The sequence below is a fragment of the Larimichthys crocea genome, chromosome X (genome assembly GCF_000972845.2).
Source record: "Larimichthys crocea isolate SSNF chromosome X, L_crocea_2.0, whole genome shotgun sequence".
NCBI classification, from domain to species: Eukaryota; Metazoa; Chordata; class Actinopteri; family Sciaenidae; genus Larimichthys; species Larimichthys crocea.
Genome location: NC_040020.1, coordinates 26613803 through 26636453, shown reverse-complemented (window position 1 = coordinate 26636453; position 22651 = coordinate 26613803). Strand labels below are relative to the sequence as shown.

The 22651-nt window shown below is 38.6% G+C and overlaps 4 protein-coding genes across 4 annotated transcripts in view; 3 read left to right on the top strand and 1 right to left on the bottom strand.

Annotated features, from left to right (window-relative positions):
- The first annotated feature begins 769 nt into the window (after positions 1–769).
- fgg (fibrinogen gamma chain) lies at positions 770–4511 on the top strand. The gene is made up of 9 exons (XM_010729414.3): positions 770–899; positions 987–1037; positions 1148–1334; positions 1572–1656; positions 2335–2465; positions 2831–2964; positions 3351–3535; positions 3708–3985; positions 4141–4511. The coding sequence occupies exons 1-9, from the start codon at positions 837–839 to the stop codon at positions 4323–4325; spliced, it is 1299 nt and encodes a 432-aa protein (XP_010727716.2). The 5' UTR covers positions 770–836; the 3' UTR covers positions 4326–4511.
- A 5388-nt stretch (positions 4512–9899) lies between these two features.
- On the top strand, positions 9900–15592 carry plrg1 (pleiotropic regulator 1). The gene is made up of 16 exons (XM_027283669.1): positions 9900–9948; positions 10044–10083; positions 10279–10385; positions 11602–11738; positions 11847–11900; positions 12016–12109; positions 12194–12284; positions 12364–12462; positions 12560–12652; positions 13073–13222; positions 13304–13405; positions 13897–13999; positions 14085–14193; positions 14558–14697; positions 14825–15018; positions 15113–15592. Exons 2-16 carry the CDS (start codon positions 10075–10077, stop codon positions 15170–15172), a joined length of 1542 nt encoding a protein of 513 aa, XP_027139470.1. The 5' UTR covers positions 9900–9948; positions 10044–10074; the 3' UTR covers positions 15173–15592.
- On the bottom strand, positions 15186–17746 carry LOC109142154 (uncharacterized). The gene is made up of 4 exons (XM_019274885.2): positions 17248–17746; positions 16965–17165; positions 16579–16784; positions 15186–15897 (listed from the first exon to the last, which is right to left on the bottom strand). Exons 1-4 carry the CDS (start codon positions 17382–17384, stop codon positions 15752–15754), a joined length of 690 nt encoding a protein of 229 aa, XP_019130430.1. The 5' UTR covers positions 17385–17746; the 3' UTR covers positions 15186–15751.
- Positions 17747–19154: 1408 nt separating this feature from the next.
- dchs2 (dachsous cadherin-related 2) overlaps positions 19155–22651 on the top strand; it is a 31310-nt gene continuing 27813 nt past the window's right edge. Inside the window, exon 1 of the mRNA XM_027283661.1 lies at positions 19155–21217. Within this exon, the coding sequence (XP_027139462.1) occupies positions 19472–21217 (1746 nt within the window). The 5' untranslated portion in view covers positions 19155–19471. The remainder of the gene's footprint in view (positions 21218–22651) is intronic.

Sequence of the window (22651 nt, the reverse complement as noted above, 5' to 3'; positions counted from 1 at the left end):
TTTTGTCTCTCTTCCTGGCAGAGATGGGCGTCCGTATTTCTAAGATGGTTTACTGAGATGTTTTAACTGGCAATCAAAACGAGACATTCATTGACATGTTAAGTCAATAAAAATAATTTGTTCATCCAGACGTTTTTACCAACAACACAGTGATGTTAATATTTTACAGGGACATGTTGAAATGACATTTTGCCTTTAAATAATGACTCATGCAATTATCTCGGATTTCAGTGATGGTCTTATGATGAATAAGAATTGTAAATAAACTCTTCTTGTTGTTCCAGTTATAACTGGAATAATCCCAACTTGACTGCCAGTCCAATAAAAAAAAATAAAAAAAAATCGTATATCTGGTACAAAAGGTAATGATATACAAAGCTGAGTCAACATTTTTCTTGAACTTGCTTTGTCATTGTTCCTGACACAAACATGTAATTGTATAGTTTATAGTGTATAGTGTACATGTAGTACTTGTACTGTCACTTTATATTTTTCATATAGTTTCTAGTTGTATAAAACATTTTAATTTTAGTTGCTTTCTATTTTTTATATAGTTTTTGCATAAATGTTTAGCTAGATCGATCTATCTATCTATCTATCTATCTATCTATCTATCTATCTATCTCTGATAGCACACCTACAGTCAAATCTGGGAAATGACCACTCATGGATGTCTGAGTCACAGCTTTGTCCCAGCACACTGAGTGGGATGTTTGCATATGAACCTCTTATCAAACACTGAACTGAGGACCTTGCTCAGATAAATATTCCACAGAGTCCAGCAGCTCTTCATTCCGCAACAACACTGCAAGACTGCGACTGGTGAACAGAGCAACATGGCTCCATCACTTCTTGCTACAGCAGGAGGACTTCTGTTACTTTTCTCCTTTTCATCAGCAGTAAGTTACTGAATTCAGATCTTTTTACTGATGCAGTTTCTTTGAAAACAAAAATCTAAATTGTCTTTTTTTTGTGTGTGTGTGTAGCAAACCAGAGGAGACAGCATTATATCATCATGCAATCCAAATGACGGCTTTGTAAGTAGATAGTTACAAATCATACGCTTATATATTTTTTACTATGTGGCTTGTATATATCCATGAGCACACCATCATCAATGTTTTTCACTTGTCCTATCTGTGTACAGGGAAGGTATTGTCCAACTACATGTGGAGTGGCTGATTACATGATTCGATACAAGCCAGGTGTAACCAGGGAGTTAGACGATTTGGTACAGGCACTTGAAACAATTGCCAATTTGACCCAAGAAGCTGAAGAAACAGTTGTCTACATGAAAGATTCTACTACTTCAGCTCAGAAGAGTGTGCCTCAAGGTAACACACTCAGCTCATTGTCATTAAATATCGTCTTCATACAACTACATTTCAGTCCCCCTATTAATCTGATTAGATCATTTTGTCTCCAACAGTTATTAACCTATTTTAGATCTGTAAATCACTTTTTGTGACTGAGCCGCAATCTGCTGTTGATGTATTTCTAGTATTGTTTAACTGCGGTGAATGTTTTGAAACTGTGTTGAGGTCACTACTGACACAGACTTTTTATTTCAGACTCATACATCAAAAAGTCATCGAGTATTCTGGATGAAGTCGTTCGATTTGAAAAGACCATCGTCGCACAGGAACAGCAAATATCGTAAGTTACCATTAGAACTGAAATTATACTGTATGAAACCTCCATACCAACATATTTTCTCAAGGATTGTAAATTAAACACAATTTTGAGCCACTGAAGTATTTTATTTCTTTTCCACTGAATTTTCTAAAGACATATTGTACCTTTTATAATCCAATCCTTTTATTTGATAGTAACAGCTTTTTATTTATTTATTTATTTATTTTTTACAATATATGAATATCTCATTATTACAGTTATTATTATGCATTGTTATATGTAAAATATGCTCCACTTCTGCCAGTTGTAAACCTATAACGGCATCAGTAATTATAATCAAATTATATAATATATTGTATAATATAGAAAATACTTTTGTACTTTTACTATTGCTGCTGTACATCTGCCAACCACCCACAAGAACTTCAGGTCAATGCATAGCAACCCTCCTCGCCCACACAGTCAGGACTGAACACAGATCAAGGGGTGACTTGCCACCCACTCCTCTTTGCCCTGTAGACATTGGAGCTCTTATTATTCCTCACATTTAAAAAAAAGAAAAACACTCAAATTTAATCATGTTTTATCTCTTGCTATTTATTTTTCCTTTGTTCTTGTCCCATCTATTTTGTAAAAAAATATCTTTGAGCTTTATTGTTTTGTACTTCGTACAGCTCATATTTGTATCCCTCTTTCCAGTGAACTTCAGAGTTTAATCCAGACCAACGAGTTGAATATGGTAAACTTGAAGAAAGTCTCCAGTTACCTGCAGCAGAAATGCAGTCAGCCCTGCAAAGAAGAAGTTGAAGTCGAGCCCACCACAGGAACAGGTAACAGCAACAAAAATCAATTCATTGACCCTTAGGCCATTCCCATTTCACAAGAAGTTTCTCAATCATGCCTCATCTGAACAGCATTTGTCCTTGCTCAGTGTTTAGTCACAGACTAAAATCAATATAGTGGATCATTGCAAAGTAAACAGATTTGTACTAGATGTGGTTTGCTGTGACCTCATTTCAAAGTTATTTCTAAACTTTATATGTAAAGGAAATGTGGATTTGATAGATTTTTTTAATTGATTCACAATAAACAGAAACAGTCTGGAGTGAACCATGCAGTCTTTTAAGTTTTAAGTTTATGTAATGTATTTAATAATACTGAACTTTTCCTTTTTCTTCTTCCCTTTTTTCATCAGACTGCCAGGATGTTGCAACCAAAGGTGCCACCAAGAGCGGTCTTTACTATATCAAGCCAGCCAAAGCCACAGAGCAGTTTCTGGTCTATTGTGAGATTGATAACTTTGGACGTGGCTTCACAGTAATACAGAGGGTACGCTTTACTATTTTTTTCTGTCACAGTTAAAGAAAATGGCTCCTTACTGACTTCATCTGGCACTGGATGATTTCTATACTTTATTTTATCCAAGAAACAGAGCAGTGTGAAATGTGCCAATTCTGAAAACAAACAGCCAATAATAATGATTAGAGATTGTGTGAAAATTACACAGTATACAATATTATTCTGTATATATGAAATGTATGGTGTCTGGTCAATTAATGCATTTGACAAAATACAGTGAGATTAAGTGTAAGACAGTCCCCTATCCCATTTTCCCACCCCCATCACTCCACTGATAGTTTAAGATTTTGTGAAATGTTTTGTTGACTAATTATAGAAACTGGAGTAAAAATAAAAAAACTTTTTTGTGTCCACAGAGACGTGACGGCAGTGTGGACTTCCACAAGGACTGGATCCAGTACAAGAACGGCTTTGGTTATCTCTCACCAGATGACACCACAGAGTACTGGCTTGGTAACGAGAAGATACATCTGCTGACTGCCAGCACATCAATGCCAATTGTGCTGAGGATAGAGCTTGTTGACTGGGATGGCAACAAAAGGCACGTACACACACACACACACATACAGATGATAACAGATTATGAAAGAGGAGAGTAAAGTGACTCACTGACAATGCAAATATGACCCTAAAGATGAGATTTACTTTGAAATAGAAAAAAAATGGTTTCCAAAAACAAACATTAATCCTCTCTGTTGGCTTCCACCCTACAGGTATGCCGACTACAACATGTTCAGACTTGGATCAGAGGCCGACATGTACCGTCTAACATACGGCTTCTACTTTGGTGGTGATGCTGGAGATGCTTTCGATGGCTTTGACTTTGGTGATGATCCCAGTGACAAGTTCTACACGTCTCACAATGGCATACAGTTCAGTACCTTCGACAAGGACAATGACAAGTATGATGGCAACTGTGCTAAACAAGACGGCTCTGGCTGGTGGATGAACAGATGTCATGCAGCGCATTTGAACGGCAAATACTACCAGGGTAAGACCACATGGCTTGGTGTTCATTTGCACGATCTGCTGACAGTTGTGTTTATATTAATAAATCAGCAACCACAATGACAAAATTGTCATCCAAACACATACATGAGTAAAATTTAATGTCCACTCTAATCTGTCTGTGGTCTCTTCATCTAGGTGGCAGGTACACAGAAAAGGATGCAGGTGAATTTGGCTTTGACAATGGCATTATTTGGGTCACATGGCACAACCGCTGGTATTCCCTGAAAGAGACCACCATGAAGATCATTCCCCTCAGTCGCATCACTGCCGGTGGACAGCAATCTGGTCATAAGAATTTTGGCGGACTTGGGGATTCTTAAAAAGTAGACTCATATGCTTGTGATCTGTTTAGGCTGCAGATAACATGTTTAGCACAACAAAAACCAACCTTAAATGAAGAGTAGTTCTCCATGGAAAGTTCCTGACATTCTGATGTGTCTCGGGGTGTCACGTTTTCCTTTTCCTCTTCAGTGTTAAGCACTAAATAAATGTCTTTTCTTAGCCAAGCCATGGTTTGTCATTACTTTTACATAATATTTCACTAGTTTAGCTGACACTTTCACACAAAGCAACCCACAATAAGTGCATTCAATCATGTGGATACACCCCAAAAACAGAAGGAATCAAATGAGTACATCAATTCCAGTGTTGAATTGCTTCAAGTGCTACATTTATCCTACAACAATAAAACATTATTGCTCGTTCTGCTGTATTGTTGAGCCAGTTACAATAGTCTAGCCAGGGCAAAAGCCTGGACCAGAACCTGCATCCTCCTCTGAGTGATGAAGGGATGTGTCCTCCTCATCTTATGGAAAATGAATCTGCAGGAGCATGTTGTCGCAGCGATGTTAGCCATGAAGGACAGTTAGTTGTCCAGTGTCACACTGATATCAGTGTGATATTCCCTGGAAGCTCGTCAAGGTAACTTCATTGGACAGTCTTAGTTTGAACTGAATGGCTGCCTGCCTAGATGTCAACACAGTTAAGTCCAGATGGCAAGCACCTGTCTTGGAAAGCAATGTAAAGATGAGACAAAAGACCTCATAAAAATACATTTATTTTACATGTCAATATCTCATATGGCTCATAACCAACTGAGGTGAATGACTATGGTAGGGAAAGATCATTTGCAACAGGAATTTGAAACAATTGCCAATTTGACCCAACCATCCACAACCTTAGGTCAATACACAGCAACCCTCCTCACCCACACAGTCAGGACAGAACACAGATCAAAAGGTGATTTTACACCCACTCCTTTTTGCCGTCTGGACATGTAAACTCAGACTTATTCCTTACATTTACATTTGTCATGTTCTTCCTATTCTTTTTTTTTTGTAAAATATCTTACTGAATCAAAAACACAGAGACATAAATTGCTTAGGCTACAGCTCATATTTCTATCTCTCTTTGTAGTGAATTTCAGACTTTAATTTCTTCCAACGAGAGGAGAATAGCAGATTTGAAACAACTCTCCATTTAGCTGAGTCAAACAGATGCAAAAAAAAAAAACACTTCATTGATCTTCAGGTCATTCCCATTTCACAAGAAGTTTCTCAATCATGTCTCATCTGAACATTTGTCCTTGTTCAACGTTTAGTTAAAGACTAAAATCAATATGGTGCATCAATGCAAAGTAAACAGACGGGTGGATATAATTATTAATTTAATATCCACCTAAACTAAATAAAATGACCTAAACCAACTACAGTAAAATACTACTACTACTACTACTACTACTACTACTACTACTACTACTACTAATAATAATAATAATAATAATAAATGAGAGTCTTTTACGTTGTACATTGTGCCACCACCAAGCTTTGAATGTAGCTTCACAGTCTTCATCTTGTACTCATGGATCCTAAACATTGTTCTTTCAAAGTATTCAGAATACTCAGAACCAGCTTAAAATGTGCCAATCCTGAAAGCAAACTACAGATGATAATGGAATAATTTGTCTACTATGTTTATGTTTTGTCTAGGTTAACTTTTTCCTTCTGTTCTTCGTGTTGTTGTTTTGAGCACTAAATAAATGTATTTTGTCAACCAAACATGGTTTGTCATTACTTCAGTATCATTATCATTACATGGTTTGTCGTTGGACAGTTTTAGTTATAAGACAAAAGCACCCTGTGTAAAGAAATAATCAAGAATGAATCTGAATTGACATGTGACAATGTTTTGTCATAGTATACTGAGTCATTGAAGGTTTGAATTATAATCATTAATATAATCATAACTGTAAATACCTTTTTCACTGTTTTCATGTTCTTATGCTGTCTATAGTATATAGTCAATACAGGACCTATGATTTGGATTTCGTAACGATGTTCTAGGTTTTTGCATTTGCTTTGTAAGAGAGAAGAATGAAATTCTTACTTTGCAAGTCCTGCCAGCAACATCAGACATCAATTTAACACCACAGAAGGCATAAAACATAAATAACAGAAGTGCAAGAAAAATATTTGTGCAGTACATGTACAGTACATAGAAGTGCAAGAGTATACTGTATATTTGTCATGACAGCAAAATCTGCAGAGGTAAGTAGAGGTTTGTGTCAGTGCCCATTTTTATCTGTTGCTTGTGTTTATCTATTCACAAATAGGTTATGTTGGGGGTGGCTGATGTTGCCCTCCTATTAACCTGGGTTTAACATGAACTGCTTTTTAATTTACAAAAATATTACAAAGTAAAATTGTAATTGTAATTAATATATTGCAATACTGAACTGGTCAATGATCCCCCCTAACTTTTGTAGATGTATTGCTTAAAATGAAGCGCTATCTCTTTATTCCTTTTAGTTGTTGTGAAAAATAAAAGAAAGAAGGTTTCACCTTAATGTGCTACATGTTTTAATCCTCAGATATATGTTTTTTAAACACTGACTTTAATGTATTTGTGCTACAGATTACTCATGCAATGAGAATTTCTTTTTACTTTTCCTACTAAAACCTCAAGGTTACAGTTTGTAGCTCTAACTAGACAGGTTTTTTATAGAAACTTGACCTATGTTCACTTTTCTGAATTACAGTTTTAGTTGCAATAACATCTAAATGCAGGAATGATGACACATTTTCAGAATCTTCTATTATAATCTTATATAGTATTCTTATCAGAATGTCACAGTTGCCATGTTTATTTTGATCTACATTTGGACTGTTAATCTACTTTACATAGTGTACTAATAGTGCTTACACTTGTGTATCATCATACTCAGCTTGATAACCTGTTCAAATTCCATCTGCCTCATCATCAATGGTTGTGCCAAATAACAAATGCCATTGTATCGACTTATATTGGGGATAATTGTGCAAAAGAATGAAGCATCCACTTCATTCTTCAAAGTCCCTAAAGTCAAAAAGCTTTCTCACAATAATTAACCAACAGTGAATCTTGCAAGTAGACATTTTGTCCTAAACAGGATTGTGTACAACATGGCAGCCCATGATTGTTTGGTTATTGCCTGCTTTGCCACAACATGGCAGCCCACGCTTAGTGATAAATATTTTTGGCTTGGATGGATTAGATAACCATTAATTCCTGTACTTTGGTAGGCAAACATGCCCTGTTACATAAGGCAGGAGTACTAAACTTTGGCCTCTCTCACTGCAAATTACATTCATTATAGTAGAGTGACAATTATTATCAGTGAACACATTAGCTATCTTATGCAAAAGGACAAAGGTAGGTTTAAAACATTTTTTCGGTATAATCTACACAAGCAGAAATCAGGTGCAGGTCTTTTTATTTTATTTTATTAAATTTAGTTTAATTCCTTAATTCCAATTCCCATCCCAAATACAAAAACAAACTTTGGACAAATTAACTGATGACATTGTTTAGGTTCGGGGTTTCTGAGGTCATACATATTGTTTTGTTTTGTTTAACAATGCAACTATCAGAGAAAGACTGGGCAAGTTGGAAGACCTATTTATAGAATAAGTATATTACATTATTACATACCTGCATAGAAAATGCATGTAAAGGCATTGTCATATAAATATATATAGATTAAACCATTGGATCTACAGTCAAAACATTTCCACAGGTACTAGAGAGGCTACAGTTATGACTACAAGACAGTGATGGACATAATATAACAGACGTGTGCTATTCTTTTAATAGGTTTTCTGTCACTTCACAATAGTTATAACCTGGATTTTTTATTATTTTTTAGACTAAACATATTCCTTCAGACACTGATACGTTTCACTCGAACTTGGACTGGGCAGCATCATTAACATTTTAATTAAACTAAATTAGATTGCATTAATTAATACGGATTCTTCCCAGTATTAAAAGATATATGATTATATGACAGATATATTACATGTCAAATGTAGCAGTGGCCAATATAATGAAATGTATCTGCTGATCTGATTGATTTACCAAAACCTGATCAGTTCATTTTTGATATATGCCATTATTGTCATATTAAGTTGCCAAAAGAAGAAGATTTTATTCATTCAGTTGAATGTCACATTGTTTTGTTTTGTAGCAAAATGCTGATGAGACAGAGATATTGATCATAGGTCAAGTTTGTCCAAATAATCAAATATCAGCAACTCTGTGGTTCAGTCCAGACCAGTTCAGTCTTACACGCCTTCATGATTGGTGTATTTAGGCTTTAATCTTATCATTTTATCTTTTCCAGTTTCACTTTTATTATCTGCCTTATAAAGCACAGTGCCACACAAATCATCTTAATTATTACCATGATAATTATTCATATTATCACCCACATATGAAATTAAACCTTCATTGCACAACATGACACTTGTCAGACATATTGGCATTATGTAGAAAAAGACTCTTGGGGTAATTTAGATCTATTAATTAAGCTCTATTTTCTCTCTTCTAATTTTTGTAGAGATCGAAAATCTTTCCATAAGAACTTTGTTTTTTTACTGCATAATATCAACTTCGACCCCAAAACTTCACTGTTAGCCGAGCTCTAGTAAAATCACTGCATGACAAAATTATACAGTACATGAGTACAATCCCTCAATTTCAAATATCTGTTTCAGATGTGGCACTGCTGAGGGTACCGTGTTACACTGCACGTGGCAATGTGCTAAAGTAACATGGAAAATACAACAAACTTGAATTTGTTGTATTTTGAGTTCCAGGAAATTTATTGACATAGCTCTTACTGTTTCCAGAAAATGCATCACACTAACCTGGAAATCAGACTCCCCCGTTTCCATATCAAAAAGGATATCAGAAATGATGACCTGTTTACCTTTGGAGAAGATTACATGTGTTGTAAGAAATAGATATGACACCTTTTTAGGATCTGGCAACCTTTTATTGAGTATATTGGAACATTGCCCCTACCAGCTATAGACTCTCTGTAAACCTTGAACTGGTTCAATATAAACGGATAATAACGTCCAGTATTATTTAAGATTAAGAGTTTATTTTTTATTTTTTTATTTATTATTATTATTATTTTACAATTTTATAACAATTCTATTACATTTACATTTTACATTTACATTGCATTTAGCAGACGCTTTTATCCAAAACAACTTACAGAGGAGGACATAAGCTGAGAAAGGTGTAAAGGAGCACAGAGTAGTTGTTAGTTTTGTTAGTTTTGTTAGGCATGTTATCCTTACTAGCATTTATTTGTTTGTAACTATCTGTATCTATGTTACTTTGTCTGTGGGAATGAGTCAAAATAAAGTATTAAAAAAATATAAAAGGTTGAATCATTTTTGTGGGGATGTTAAACCTTCATTGCACAACATGAGTCTAGCAGACTGTTGGTGTGTTAAACACAACAATCAGATATAAAATAAAAAGATAAAAAATAAAAACTAAAGTAAATTAGTTTGGCGTGTTTTGTTTTTGCATGTTGACTTCCGGGCCGACAGGTGGCGCTGACAAACTCCTGCTGTTCTTGTTTACATCCGGGTCGTATAACGTGTGTCGGTGTGTGCTGGTGATGGTCTTATTTTTGTGATTGTGATTATATTTCTCCTATTTTCAGCCTGTAATCGCTTTTTAAAAAAGTTCTTTCCTTAAAGGCGGCGTTTCATCCGTGTTTCCACCGGCACGATGACGGAGGTAAGCCGAGCTCCGAGCTCTCTGTTGGGGCTTCTTCTTCTCTCCCGCTCCGGCGTCCACCACGTCGGGCCCGGCTAATTCCTGGATCACGTTGATGTTTACGACACGATTTCTTGTCTGCATAACTTCAATTTAACATTTACACGTTTCAGTGTGTGTGCTGGTTAGATATAATATACTTTAATTCTTCTACAGGATGTCCAGAAACACTCAGTCCACACTCTGGTCTTCAGGTCTCTCAAAAGGACTCATGATATGTTTGTGTCCGATCATGCCAAGTCCGTCTCCATGGACGACGAAAGGTAATTTGGCCACATTAATGTTACCTGTTTAAGACTTTTAACTTTATTTCTTTGTTTTTACAAGTGCATTAAATAATTCACAAGTCTTTAAACCTTTCCACCGTCTCTAGTGTTAGTCTGGTCCAGTTTTTGTGTGATAAATACAGAGAAAATGAACTTTATTTCTGTTTTCCTGGCGTCTCACAGTTCATTTGGATGGACATAATTATGTTCTTTAACTTAAAGTTGCGTAATAAAGAGAGAAATTAACTTTAAATGAAATAAAACCAATTATTTATCACTACCTCTGAAGCTCTCCTCAGTCTTTCATGGACATAAATGTTTATTTTTTTATTGTAATTTTCCACTTTTTAAAATTAAATCATAGAGATATTGGCCATAGGTCAAGATTGTGCAAATACAGTCCTGGTTCACTGTTTCATTTAATAACTCAACATGCAGAAACATTTTTTTTTATCAAAGCCTCACCGTAGATGTAACTCTAACGGTTCAATCCTGCTTTTATTATCTCAGATCATTTCAGGGATCAGATCTTTTCTGTCTGCTAAACAGCTGCATTATTATAATTTCTTGCTTTCCTGTCTCCTGCTCATTCAAAACTAGAAGATTATTAACAAAGAAACATGATCCCGTCATTGATTCTGGCTTCCTTACACTGTACCAGTTGCCTATGATGATTAAAAGATTTTATTAATTACTTTATAAAGCTCTGAGAGGCCATGCCCTCAGCGCACTGTGTCCCTTCTCGCTCCCTGAGATCCTTAAATGCGATGGTTATTCCTCGTTTTAGTTTTAACACAAAGGATTTTCATTTCTGACGTTGGACGAACAGGGCTGAAAACTCTGTGCTGTCTTTTAAGTCACCTTTAAAAACACACTTTCTTAAAAGGGTCTTTACTTGATTCCATTTATATTTTGTAAAACTCAAAACATGAAACTCTGACGGCCAATATTGGACCGACATATCACCGACATATTGGCATAATGTAGAAAAAGACTCTTGGGGTAATTTAGATCTATTAATTAAGCTCTATTTTCTAAGATCGAAAATCTTTCCATCAGAACTTTTACTGCCTAACATCAACTTCGACACCAAAACTTCACTGTTACCCGAGCTCTAGTAAAATCACTGCATGACAAAATTATACAGTACATGAGCAGATTGAGCACACGCTGTAGGTGAAAAATGATGCACCGCTGTCTCTTGTATTTCCAGCTTCAAGCTAAAGATGGGTGTGAAACTAAAAGCGGACTATGGTGCAGTTTTACACATGCCTGTCCTGAAGGAAGGGAAAGACCGAGTCTCACAGCTTCCTGGCAGCTTGCATGGCCACCAGAGCTACACACAGCCAGGTGAGGATGAAACAAACACTGCACGTTAGCCTCAGTATGATTATAAACTGCTTTGTAACTTATTTTCTTGTTGTTTTTTGTGAACGTTGAATCATTTTTGTCTTTCAGGGGATGTCCCAGAATACCTAATCACTGGCACACATGCTTATCCCTCTGGACCTGGTAAGTACTATGCTATTAATCGAGTCCAGCTGCACTATTGTAAATGTTCTGGGCACATTCAGTAAACTGCATCAGCTTTATTTGAGTGTTTATACAAGTGTTTTCTGGTCGACAGGAGTAGCATTGACTGCTGACACAAAGATACACAGGAATCCAAGTGAGGGAGGAGTCCACTCCATGGCGCTGGCTTTGCCACCCTCACAAGCCAGGTAAAAAAAAAAAAATCATCCGCTCCACAGTGTGTAAGTTGAGTAAGCTGCTGGTACAACGATATTCACATTGTTGTATATTAGGCAGGAGGCGAGCCGCACTGCTGCTGGCGTCGCTGACATCCATCGACACGCGGGAGGAGCAGAGAGATCTCACCCTCCGTCGACTGCTGTGGTAGGTTTGCAGTGTATTCCCACATTGTCTTCATGTGATAATGTTCCAAGGGCTGATAACAAATGTGTTTTTATTTTAGTCACTACTGGAGGGAGGCGGCACCAGAAATTCTTCGCTCATGAGGAAAGCACCAACCATGCCTAAACCCCAGTGGCATCCACCATGGAAACTGTTTCGGGTAACTGCAAATGTTTTGTTTGTTTTGATGCCAAAGTGAGGTCTACATCTGGGATGTGTCTTCCGTGTTATTAACATTAGTATGTTTTATCTGACAGGTCATCAGTGGTCACCTGGGCTGGGTGAGGTCCATCGCTGTGGAGCCTGGGAATCAGTGGTTTGTCACAGGGTCTGCTGATAGAACCATAAAGGTGATTTAAAGCTGACTCCCCTTTTTTTGATTATTTATTTAGTTTTATCCTTCTAACGTCTTGATATCTTGAGATCTTGTATAAGAATAATACAATTTAAATATGAGCATGAAGGCTTTTTTTTGACCTTTTGAAACAGCAGTTTGACAAAATCATTTTATTTCAGGGTCTATTTTCTATCTGTAAGTGAGTTTATGCGTACCAGAATGGATGATAACGGAATTAGTACACTCTGCTGTTAACAGTCACACATCATACATTTTCGTTCGGACCCGCAGGCAGTATCAAAGCACTTTATTCAGTATCTACAGCTGCAGATTTTCTAATAATGTCGCCTCAAGATGGCTCTCTGGAGACACTATTTCTGGAAATGATCTATAATTCTCACAGTATGACCAGAAGGCTGATTTGTTTTGACAGATTTGGGACCTGGCCAGTGGGAAACTGAAACTCTCCCTGACTGGACACATCAGTACGGTGCGTGGCGTGGCGGTCAGCAGCCGCAGCCCCTACCTGTTCTCCTGTGGAGAAGACAAGCAAGTCAAGTGTTGGGATCTGGAGTACAACAAGGTATGACATTGTAATGTGATTGTAATGTTACTTTAAAAAAAAAATGTATGGAGCTTACATGACTTGATTTCTGTGTTTCAGGTCATCAGGCACTACCATGGACATCTTAGTGCTGTGTACGATTTAGACTTGCATCCAACTATTGACGTGCTGGTGACGTGCAGCAGAGACGCCACAGCCAGGGTAAGCTCGGTCTGATCCTGGCCATTACCTTCTGTGGTTTGCATTCATTTTTTTTTATCTTGGTCACGCTGCAGCCACCAATCAAACCCTCCACAATCAGGCTGAAATATCTATGAGTCTACCTGTCGTGTTCTGGCTTTGTTTGTTTCATGTACCCAGCTTCTAAATCTCATAGCCACACACTGTTGCACCACCCTGCTACGATTCGCTGCAGTGCCTGATCCTGTCTGGATATCAGATCTTCATCTGTCATCGTATACCTGTGCAGCTCTTGTTGAACAATGGAACCGAAGTTAAATAATGAACAACATACTTGTTCTGTTCTGAATTAAAGAGAGTTTCATTTTCACTTGGTGTAATTTTCTGTGGTGTGCTCAGGTTACCCCACTTAGAGGGACTGCACCTCCATAAAGGGACTTTAGTCTAATATGTTTTAAATTATGTATAAGTAGTTATCATTAATTAAACTGATTTCTTCTCTGTCCGTGCAGGTTTGGGACATCAGGACAAAAGCTAACGTGCACACACTAACCGGCCACACCAACACTGTGGCCACAGTGAGATGTCAGGCTGCAGAACCACAAGTCATCACAGGTAAAGACTCAGATTATTTCTATCACCGTTAAGTGTTAAAGTTGTAGCTGTTTCGTTGGCCTTTAAACTTTAAATCTTCTCACAGGCAGCCACGATTCGACCATCAGGCTGTGGGATCTGATCGCTGGGAAAACCAGAGCGACTCTGACGAACCACAAGAAATCTGTCCGAACTATTGTGCTGCACCCCCGACAGTGAGTCACCAAGTCTTAAAGTGTAGTTAGTGTTGAATGTAGTGCTGAAATTCTTAGTGGGTTAATAGACGACAACAGTTATTTATCAAGTAAATATGCTAAACATTAGCTGGCATCCATCTTTTTTAAGGATTTGTTGCTTCTCTCAGTTTTGTATCAATAAATCAGGTTTGAATTTTTCAAACTTTGTCTGCAGCTGTAAAAACTTTTGAACAACTCAGATTAAAAGGAAAGAGTAAAATTAGAAATGTAACCAACAAAACAATAATATAATATAATAATACACCAGTTCTGCCAACATAAAAATAGACTAAAGTTAGATTATGTTTATAATATGTTTAACATTACTCCCTGTGTTTTACAGATACACGTTTGCCTCCGGTTCTGCTGATAACATTAAGCAGTGGATGTTCCCAGACGGCAACTTCATCCAGAACCTGTCGGGCCACAACGCCATCATCAACACTCTGGCGGTTAACTCTGATGGCGTGTTGGTGTCTGGAGGTATTCCTAACGAGCGGCACAAGCTTTTAATTCTTAATAACTCACTCAGCGATACAGTATTGGAGTAGAAACGCAATGATGCTCAGAGTCTTGATTCCTCATACACACGTTTTTGTTCACTCTGTAGCCGACAATGGAACCATCCACATGTGGGATTGGAGGACAGGCTACAACTTCCAGCGGATTCATGCAGCTGTGCAGCCCGGATCTCTGGACAGCGAGTCGGGCATCTTTGCTTGCATGTTCGACCACTCCGAAAGCAGACTGATCACCGCAGAGGCCGACAAGACCATCAAAGTATACAAAGAGGACGACACGGCTGTACGTTTTGTTACATTTAAAGCCAGTTCAGATTTTAATGTTAACTCCCAGGCAGCAGATAAATCATTTGACAATCTTCTTTTCTTTCCTGCAGACGGAAGAAAGCCATCCGATCAACTGGAAACCAGAAATCCTCAAGAGAAAGAGATTCTAATGATTTTTCTTATTTAATTTTTTTTTTATTTGTTGCTCTTGTCACAGTAACAGTTTTATTTCTACCAAACCTCCTGTTGTAGATACACCCATCAAGTTTTGCTTTCTACTACTACTTCTTTAATAACTAATGTGTCTTTGAGAGAAGTGACCACATCCTGATTTAAAGTTCAGTTTATTCTAAGAACCATTTGCAGTCTTCATTGTATGACGTTAGTCCGATCAAGCGGCCACTTTGGACTGCCAGGTAGCTCCCCGAGTGTTTGTTCTTAATGACGACGGCTCTCTGATGGCTTCGGTCCGACTGGTCCACCAACAGCAGCCACTCTTCACACACAGACGGGCTGGCCTCAGAGTGGACCTGGTTCCAGCTGGCATCAAAACCTGCAGAGACACAGACGATGTGATGAAAAATTATTTGGAAAAAAAAAAGTTTTGTATTGATTCAACAGAATAGCTGGTTGTACAGACATGGAAACAAACATTGCGCTTTTTTTTTTCTGGCTTGCAATGTGAAGTTTATTTTGCTCCATTTAATAAAGGCCACATTTTTCACATATTTGCTGTTTCTCTGTTTGGTCTACTTACCGAGATATCTGTGGGTGACAACATTCCTGTAGTATTTACAGCCGTTACCCTTTATCTCCTCCCAGTAACAATAATCTCCAGATGTCTCACTGAGCGCCACTGTGTTTCTGCTGTCGGTCAGGTTGGTTAGCTCCTCGCCTATAAAAACGTGATGTTGCATTATATACACATTTTTAATTGCACAGTTAAGTTTTAATCTGTAAGTCTCAGATCAAAGGATTCATTCTAGTTGTCAAAAATACCCAAGCAGTTAGAAAATAACAAGAATATATATATATATTTACTGTTAAATTTACACTTGTACATGTACTGTATATATTCGCTATATACTGTATATCCATATTGTTGTGGAGAAATTGCTGAAGTCAATGGTGAGGAAGAAAATGTTTAGGAGCCTCTGGTGTCTTATGCAGTATTATTTATTGACGCTTGGCCAAGGAGAATTAGAGACACTCAAAGTTCATCAGAAGTCCCTGAGTCGGTCTCACATCCTGGTGGATAGACTTTAAACCCAAAGATAACGCCCAAAGACTTTATGCCCAGAATTAGTCAAAGAGAATGTCTTTACTCATGAGGTGTTACTGTCAACAGATTCTAGTCTGGAGACACAGATGTCTGTTTATGCAGACTGGAATGTCAACGGCAAGCTATCTATTATGACTAGGAAGGCAGCAATAGGTCTCTTCGACCCTGGCCACCACAGTGTTGAGATATGGTGACACTTAGTCAAAGACAAACAATGAATACTGCCGAGGACCTCAAGGCCCACACATGACCTTGTGTAACCTAAGGATAGACAATTGCATAACACATATCTACCTGACTCATGGATGTAGAGCTTTGAGAGAGCATGACAAAACCCTCGGCCCGGTTTCTTCTTCAGACAGGGTTTTGATGCTTCTGGCTGATCCACCACATCACTTGGAGGTTCTTCAACAGTCAGGAGGTGACCAGCGTTAAACATGATCTCCTCCTCCAGAGACCTGATACACAGCTCAAAGTGCTCCTCATCATTTCCTGCATTTCTAGGAGATCATTGACAGCAGATGTAAAAATGTTAAATCGGTGTTAAGTGGGTACATTTTACAGTCTGTAAAATACAATTTAAGTTGGCCACAGCATTCTTTCTCAATGAAACACATCGACAGACGGATTACACTCTTCTGAGAGGATGGGCTGGTTTTAAAAATGAGCCACATGCTCACCTGAAGTCCACCCACAGCAGCCCTGCAGTGATCAGTCCCAGCCACTCACTGGCCTCCCAGTTGTTGGCCAACATGACCGGCACCATGATGACCTCCCTGGTGTCTGCATAGTTGAGCTCTTTCTTACAGTTGCGGGACGCCTGGTACGCCGGAGTCATGAAGGGACAAATCACCACAGCGTCCTCCACACCTGCAGCCATCCTGAAAACACACACAGCATCAACTATATATTTATCCTATCATTGATTCTTATAGAAGTTTAAGAACATTCCTCTGTACTCACGAGTCGTTTATGTTCCCTGCCACCCCTCCTTCGATATCCATCCACACTGGTAGGCCATCATCTTTGAGGCGGTCGTATATCTTTTTCACAAGAGCCTGGTCATCCCACTGGTACGAGAGCATAATATGAGCTGGCATTTCTTCTTCTCTTCACCAAAAATCTGTGAGAAATCCTGTGTGAAGCTTCTGTGCTGGAGTTTTTAAAAAAAAATACAGTTTGTGTATTAAGTTGTTGAATAAAGAGACCCAGACAAAGGGAGGCTCAGTAACTATGCCGCTTGTTTACTCAGGTATGAAGCTCGGGTTACATCTGTTGCTTGGTTACAGTGCTCTGCAAGCACCTAAGGGAGGATGCATGATGGATAAGTCCTGGAGGACTGCACTATGGTAGTCAAGGTGTTTATCGAGCTACAGTATGTGAACAGAGAATGAAACATTAAAGGCTTCATACAGTTTCTCATGTATTGGGGTAGGCATAATTGGTGCTGTGAAAAATGCACTGAAAAGGTTTTAAATTGATGTTTGAGTTCTGTGAACTGGTCAATGCAATCCTCAGGATATTTTCTATTTATTCACATGTACATGTACAGAACTGAATATCTTCCACTTTGTTGTTATCTTAAGATTACTATCATATCTAATAATATATAAAATAATGTTATTTGGGATTATTTTACTTATAAAATGTCCTTACAAAGCAAAGCGGTTAAATATCAAGTTCTTCTTTCATTTATAATTAAAAATATAACCTTTTTTAAATGTTACACTAATGCTGTATGTAAGATTAATAGTAAAAAAGGAATCAGAATTTATGACATTTTAATTGACCACAAGTACATCTTTGTTTATAGTCATTATGTGTATTGTTATTATGTGTATGTATGCTTTCTATAAAGTAAGTGATTTCCATGTGCTAATTTTTCGCATCTCGTTTTTAATATGTTGAAACCTCTCCACTGTAACTTCACTGATCAAATCGGGTTTAACAGAAGAAAGCAAGGCCACAAATGTGTGCATGTAAAACATCAGTGTCAAATGGGGAGCTTGTAACTTGCACAAATTATATTTACGACACAAATCTTTTCATTTACATGTACAACATTTTCCCACCAGTTTACAAAAAGAGTAAACAACCAGATGCTTTTAAATTATTTCTGTGCTTCATTTCAGACACTTAATATCTTACTGACATTTATTTGAGTCCGCCAGTGGTGGACTGTGACTAAGTAACTTTCCATTAAATTGAAGGTATGTTCCTTTCTGGGTTGAGAAACTTCTTAAGATAAATAAACTCTTTTAAAAATCCTCTTGGACTAGCTGGAAAATGCATTGTCACAAAGATGTTTTTCTGAGCTCATGAAATGTTCTCACAGGACAGTAATGGTACAAACATGACTGATTGCTGTACAGTAAACTACCCATCAGTATATAAAGTAGTTAACATTAGATCAAACATTAAGATCTACAGCAGTAAAATGAAACAGTAAAACACCTTCACTTGATACATAGTAAAATTAGATGATGATACTAATTCTGAGAGCAGGACTTAACTCTATTGTGTATTGAGTACTGTGCAGTACCTGCAGTTCTCCTTTTTGCCTGTAGAGGGAGCCACCCTAACATTATATGGGCTTGTGCCAAAACTCATGTAATTAAACTTATTCATTTGATTTAAAATACTTCAATCAGAGGTGCTGAATCACATATTGCATCACATATTGTATCAGCTCCTTGTTTCCTACTAAAGTTGAGTCTGCATGAGTTGTAACCTCGTTTACTCCACCTTTGTGCACAAGAGGTCAAACATACTATGCCACCTGTCTGCACGCGGCACTGTAGGTAATCTCTCGGCCTAATTAAATCTTGAGCAATCAGGGCCACAGATGGAGCCGATCAGCGTGGGACGTGCCGCCTGCCAGGAGGTGTGTTCAGTTCGTGCGCACTGCTGGTTCTCTGTGGTCACTCAGTGTCGTGATGTGTGAAGGAGCCCCAAGGGATTTGTCGCTACTACATGTGTGGATCTCTACTCTCCAAAAAATCACGCAACAAGCTGTTGACATATTGTGATGGAGAATGACTGCTGGCTGTTTTTCCAAAAGAAGAATGCACGGTGCGTTTACCTGTTTTTGTTTTGGAGAGGTGCTCTGAAATGTGATTGACTTGTGTGACTTTGACACGGAAATATGTAGTCTAACTTCAAATCACAAACCCAAGAGTTTGAAGCCATGCGTAAAGGAGGAATGGGTCGTAGAAATGCCGCAACTTGGCTCCTTCGGAGGCTCGTCCTGTCGCTGCTTTGCGCGCAGTCCCTCGGACAGGTGTTCAACCTGACGCTGTCTGTTAAGGAGGGTTTACCTGCCAAAACTATCGTTGGAGATCTGGGAGCAGGATTACGCAGGCCAAGCACTGGATTCTTCATCTCAGAGAGCAGAGACTCTTATGTGTTCAGGGACTTGGAAATAGACGCAGACACTGGGATCATCTCCACTGCTGTGATCCTGGACAGAGAGAGCAGAGATAAGTATGAATTTGTGGCCGCCACTCTCACGGGTGAGATGATAAAAGTGAACATAGAGGTGAAAGATGTGAACGACCACTCACCTGTGTTTCCCTCAAAGGAGGTGAACTTGGAAATATCAGAACTGGCCCCCCTAGGGAGTCGATTTCACCTTGAGGGTGCTAAAGATGAGGATGAGGGTGAGTTTGGTACCCAGGGATACAGGATCACGGAGAGTGACACGGGGGACTTACTCCATCTGGAGTATCGAAGTGGATCTGACAACCACCCGAGCCTGGATCTCATCCTCACAAGCAAACTAGACAGAGAAACACAAGACTTCTACTCCATCAACATTGAGGCCTTCGATGGTGGCAACCCAGCCAGGACAGGGACTCTCCATGTGAACATCTCCGTCCTGGATGAGAACGACAACCCTCCCGTGTTCACCCAGACTGAATATCATGCCTCGCTGTCAGAGGATGCTCCAGTGATGTCTGCTGTGTGTCAAGTGCACGCTACTGACCTTGACCTTGGCGACAACAGCAGAATCACTTATGAGATCAACAGGCGGCAGAGTGACCCAAATGAGGTTTTCTCTATCAACGAAACCAGTGGGGTGGTGTACCTCAACAAGCCGCTTGATTATGAGACTCAGTCTTTTCATGAGTTGATCATCAGTGCGAAAGATAACGGGGCTCAGCCAGAGTACAGCAGCACGTTTGTGGGTGTGAAGGTGCTTAACATCAACGATAACAGTCCCAGCATCAACGTGCTGTTTCTCAGTGAGACCGGAGATGCTGTGGTATCAGAGGCAGCAGGGATTGGCGACTATGTTGCTCGGATTTCGGTGTCAGATCCTGACTTTGACGAGGAGAGGATCACTGTCACGCTTGTGGGGGGTGATGGGAAGTTCACCCTGAAGCAAACAGATGACTTCCTGTATGCTTTGTGTGTCAATGCAGAGCTAGACAGAGAAGAAAAGGATCTGTATGAGCTGAAGTTACAAGCATCAGATTTTGGGAACCCCCCTCTGAGCAGTGAGATGGTCTTCCTCCTGAGGGTGGCCGACACCAATGACTGCCACCCAGTTTTTGAGAAGGATGTATACCTCATCAGCATAGCAGAGGACGCTCCTCAGGGGAGTTCCCTCATCCAAATGAAAGCCCAAGACGCAGATGAGGGCATAAACTCAGATGTCAGATACTCCATTCTCAAGTCAAACCAGGACAGCCTAATCAGCATTGATCCGGAGTCGGGGCTGGTCACAACAGCTGAAGCTCTGGACAGAGAGACGCAGACGGAGGTTTGGTTCCTGGTGGTGGCAGTTGACGGAGGGGAACCAGCTCTGTCATCCACAGCTACAGTCAGTGTGCTGGTGGAGGATGTCAATGACAACGAGCCAGTGTTCCAGCAGCAACTATACAATGTGTCCATACCAGAGCACAGTGACATCGGGAGCTGCTTTTTACAAGTATGTTTAAAAACAGAACATGTTCTCATTTACAGATAGATCTTGCCATACAGATTAATTTTCCAGCTTTTGAGATACACGTCACTGAAATATTTGCCTTCACCCTTATTCACGTAACTCAAGTCGTTTGCAGGGTATTTTTATGAGCTTACAGGAAATGCACGGAGAGAGAACGGGGAAATTACATGAAACAAAGTACCCAGCTAAACTTTAAACTGAGGACACTGGAATTACACGATCAGTGTTTTAAATTCTTAGGACACCAATGTCCTTCACCCAATAAAATCTCAGTGATCAGAGTTTCATTTTTGGTGGTCAGGGCACTGAAAAATTGTATTTTAAACCATGTTTACATTAGTGTATAATAACCTAAATATAAGAATTATGTTTTTGTGACCTTTTAATGAGCAGGTCCTCTTCCACAAAGTCCGCCACGTTTCTACAGTAACCAAGAACAGACAAAGTAAACACATTTTTCATACATTTCATGGCCAAATGCAGTTTCCCATTCACACTAGGAGCATACTGCTAGGTGCAATTAAATCTTATACATTACTCCTTTTAAATGTTCACCATCAACATGTGTCTTTTGTGGAAAGTTTGTGGATCATCCAGAGTAACGACCATTTTCACTTACATTGAGTGGAGGCAAGAATCTTGTTGACTCTTCCTTGGGTCACAGTATAAATTTCAGGGGTCATGAGACGATTAACAGAATCGAAAACACACAAAAATGTTCTGCTTTATTTTATTTAGATAAGTAGGTATGTTTATTTTTTGCTCAACAACACAGTTCAGTGGACATTTACTTTCAAGCATGTTTTTTAAATATATATGCTGAAGATTTGGGTGCAAACAGCATCAGTTTAAGCCAGTGTGAATATTCAACATCTAATGCTCTCTGTCTTGCTGTCTCTTTTTACATCTCATAAAACAAAAGTAGCTTTCACTCTATACGCACAAAGACATCAGTGTTTCTCCTAAACACACAACACACACACACACACACACACACACACACACACACACTTTATATGATAGAAGTGATGCCTGCCTGGTACCACAAGCTGAAGGCCATTACAAAAGAAACCTTTTTTTATTTTCTGAAAACATATCTGATATTGGACATTTAATCCAATAAACAAAACAGCTTAAAATTCAGATAAAAAATAAAAATTATTGTTTTGTTTTTCTTAGTGTTGTCTTTCGCTGTAGAGCGATCTAGCACAGGCCTGAATTATAAGTGTGTGTGTTGTTTTAAATACATACAGGTGTTGATGTCAAATTGATTGTGACTATTTACAACCAGTCCAAAAAACACTAATGTATTTTAAGTTGTCTGTGGTACATTAGCTAATCACACTCAGTAAACACTCTTACTCATACTTTAACTAAGCACAGAACAGATGATTAACTTAGCGCATATTATTTTAT

Excerpts from the sequence above, each read along its gene's own strand:
- LOC109142154 (XM_019274885.2), bottom strand. The coding sequence starts at position 17,384 with ATGCCAGCTCATATTATGCTCTCGTACCAGTGGGATGACCAGGCTCTT. Across the intron at positions 17,166-17,247 it reads GCAGGGAACATAAACGACTC|GATGGCTGCAGGTGTGGAGG; the intron begins GTGAGTACAGAG and ends GTGTGTTTTCAG. Across the intron at positions 15,898-16,578 it reads GCTCTACATCCATGAGTCAG|GCGAGGAGCTAACCAACCTG; the intron begins GTAGATATGTGT and ends ACGTTTTTATAG.
- fgg (XM_010729414.3), top strand. The coding sequence starts at position 837 with ATGGCTCCATCACTTCTTGCTACAGCAGGAGGACTTCTGTTACTTTTC. Across the intron at positions 2,965-3,350 it reads GCTTCACAGTAATACAGAGG|AGACGTGACGGCAGTGTGGA; the intron begins GTACGCTTTACT and ends TTGTGTCCACAG. Across the intron at positions 3,986-4,140 it reads GAACGGCAAATACTACCAGG|GTGGCAGGTACACAGAAAAG; the intron begins GTAAGACCACAT and ends CTCTTCATCTAG.
- plrg1 (XM_027283669.1), top strand. Across the intron at positions 11,901-12,015 it reads TGCTTATCCCTCTGGACCTG|GAGTAGCATTGACTGCTGAC; the intron begins GTAAGTACTATG and ends TCTGGTCGACAG. Across the intron at positions 12,463-12,559 it reads CACCATGGAAACTGTTTCGG|GTCATCAGTGGTCACCTGGG; the intron begins GTAACTGCAAAT and ends TTTATCTGACAG.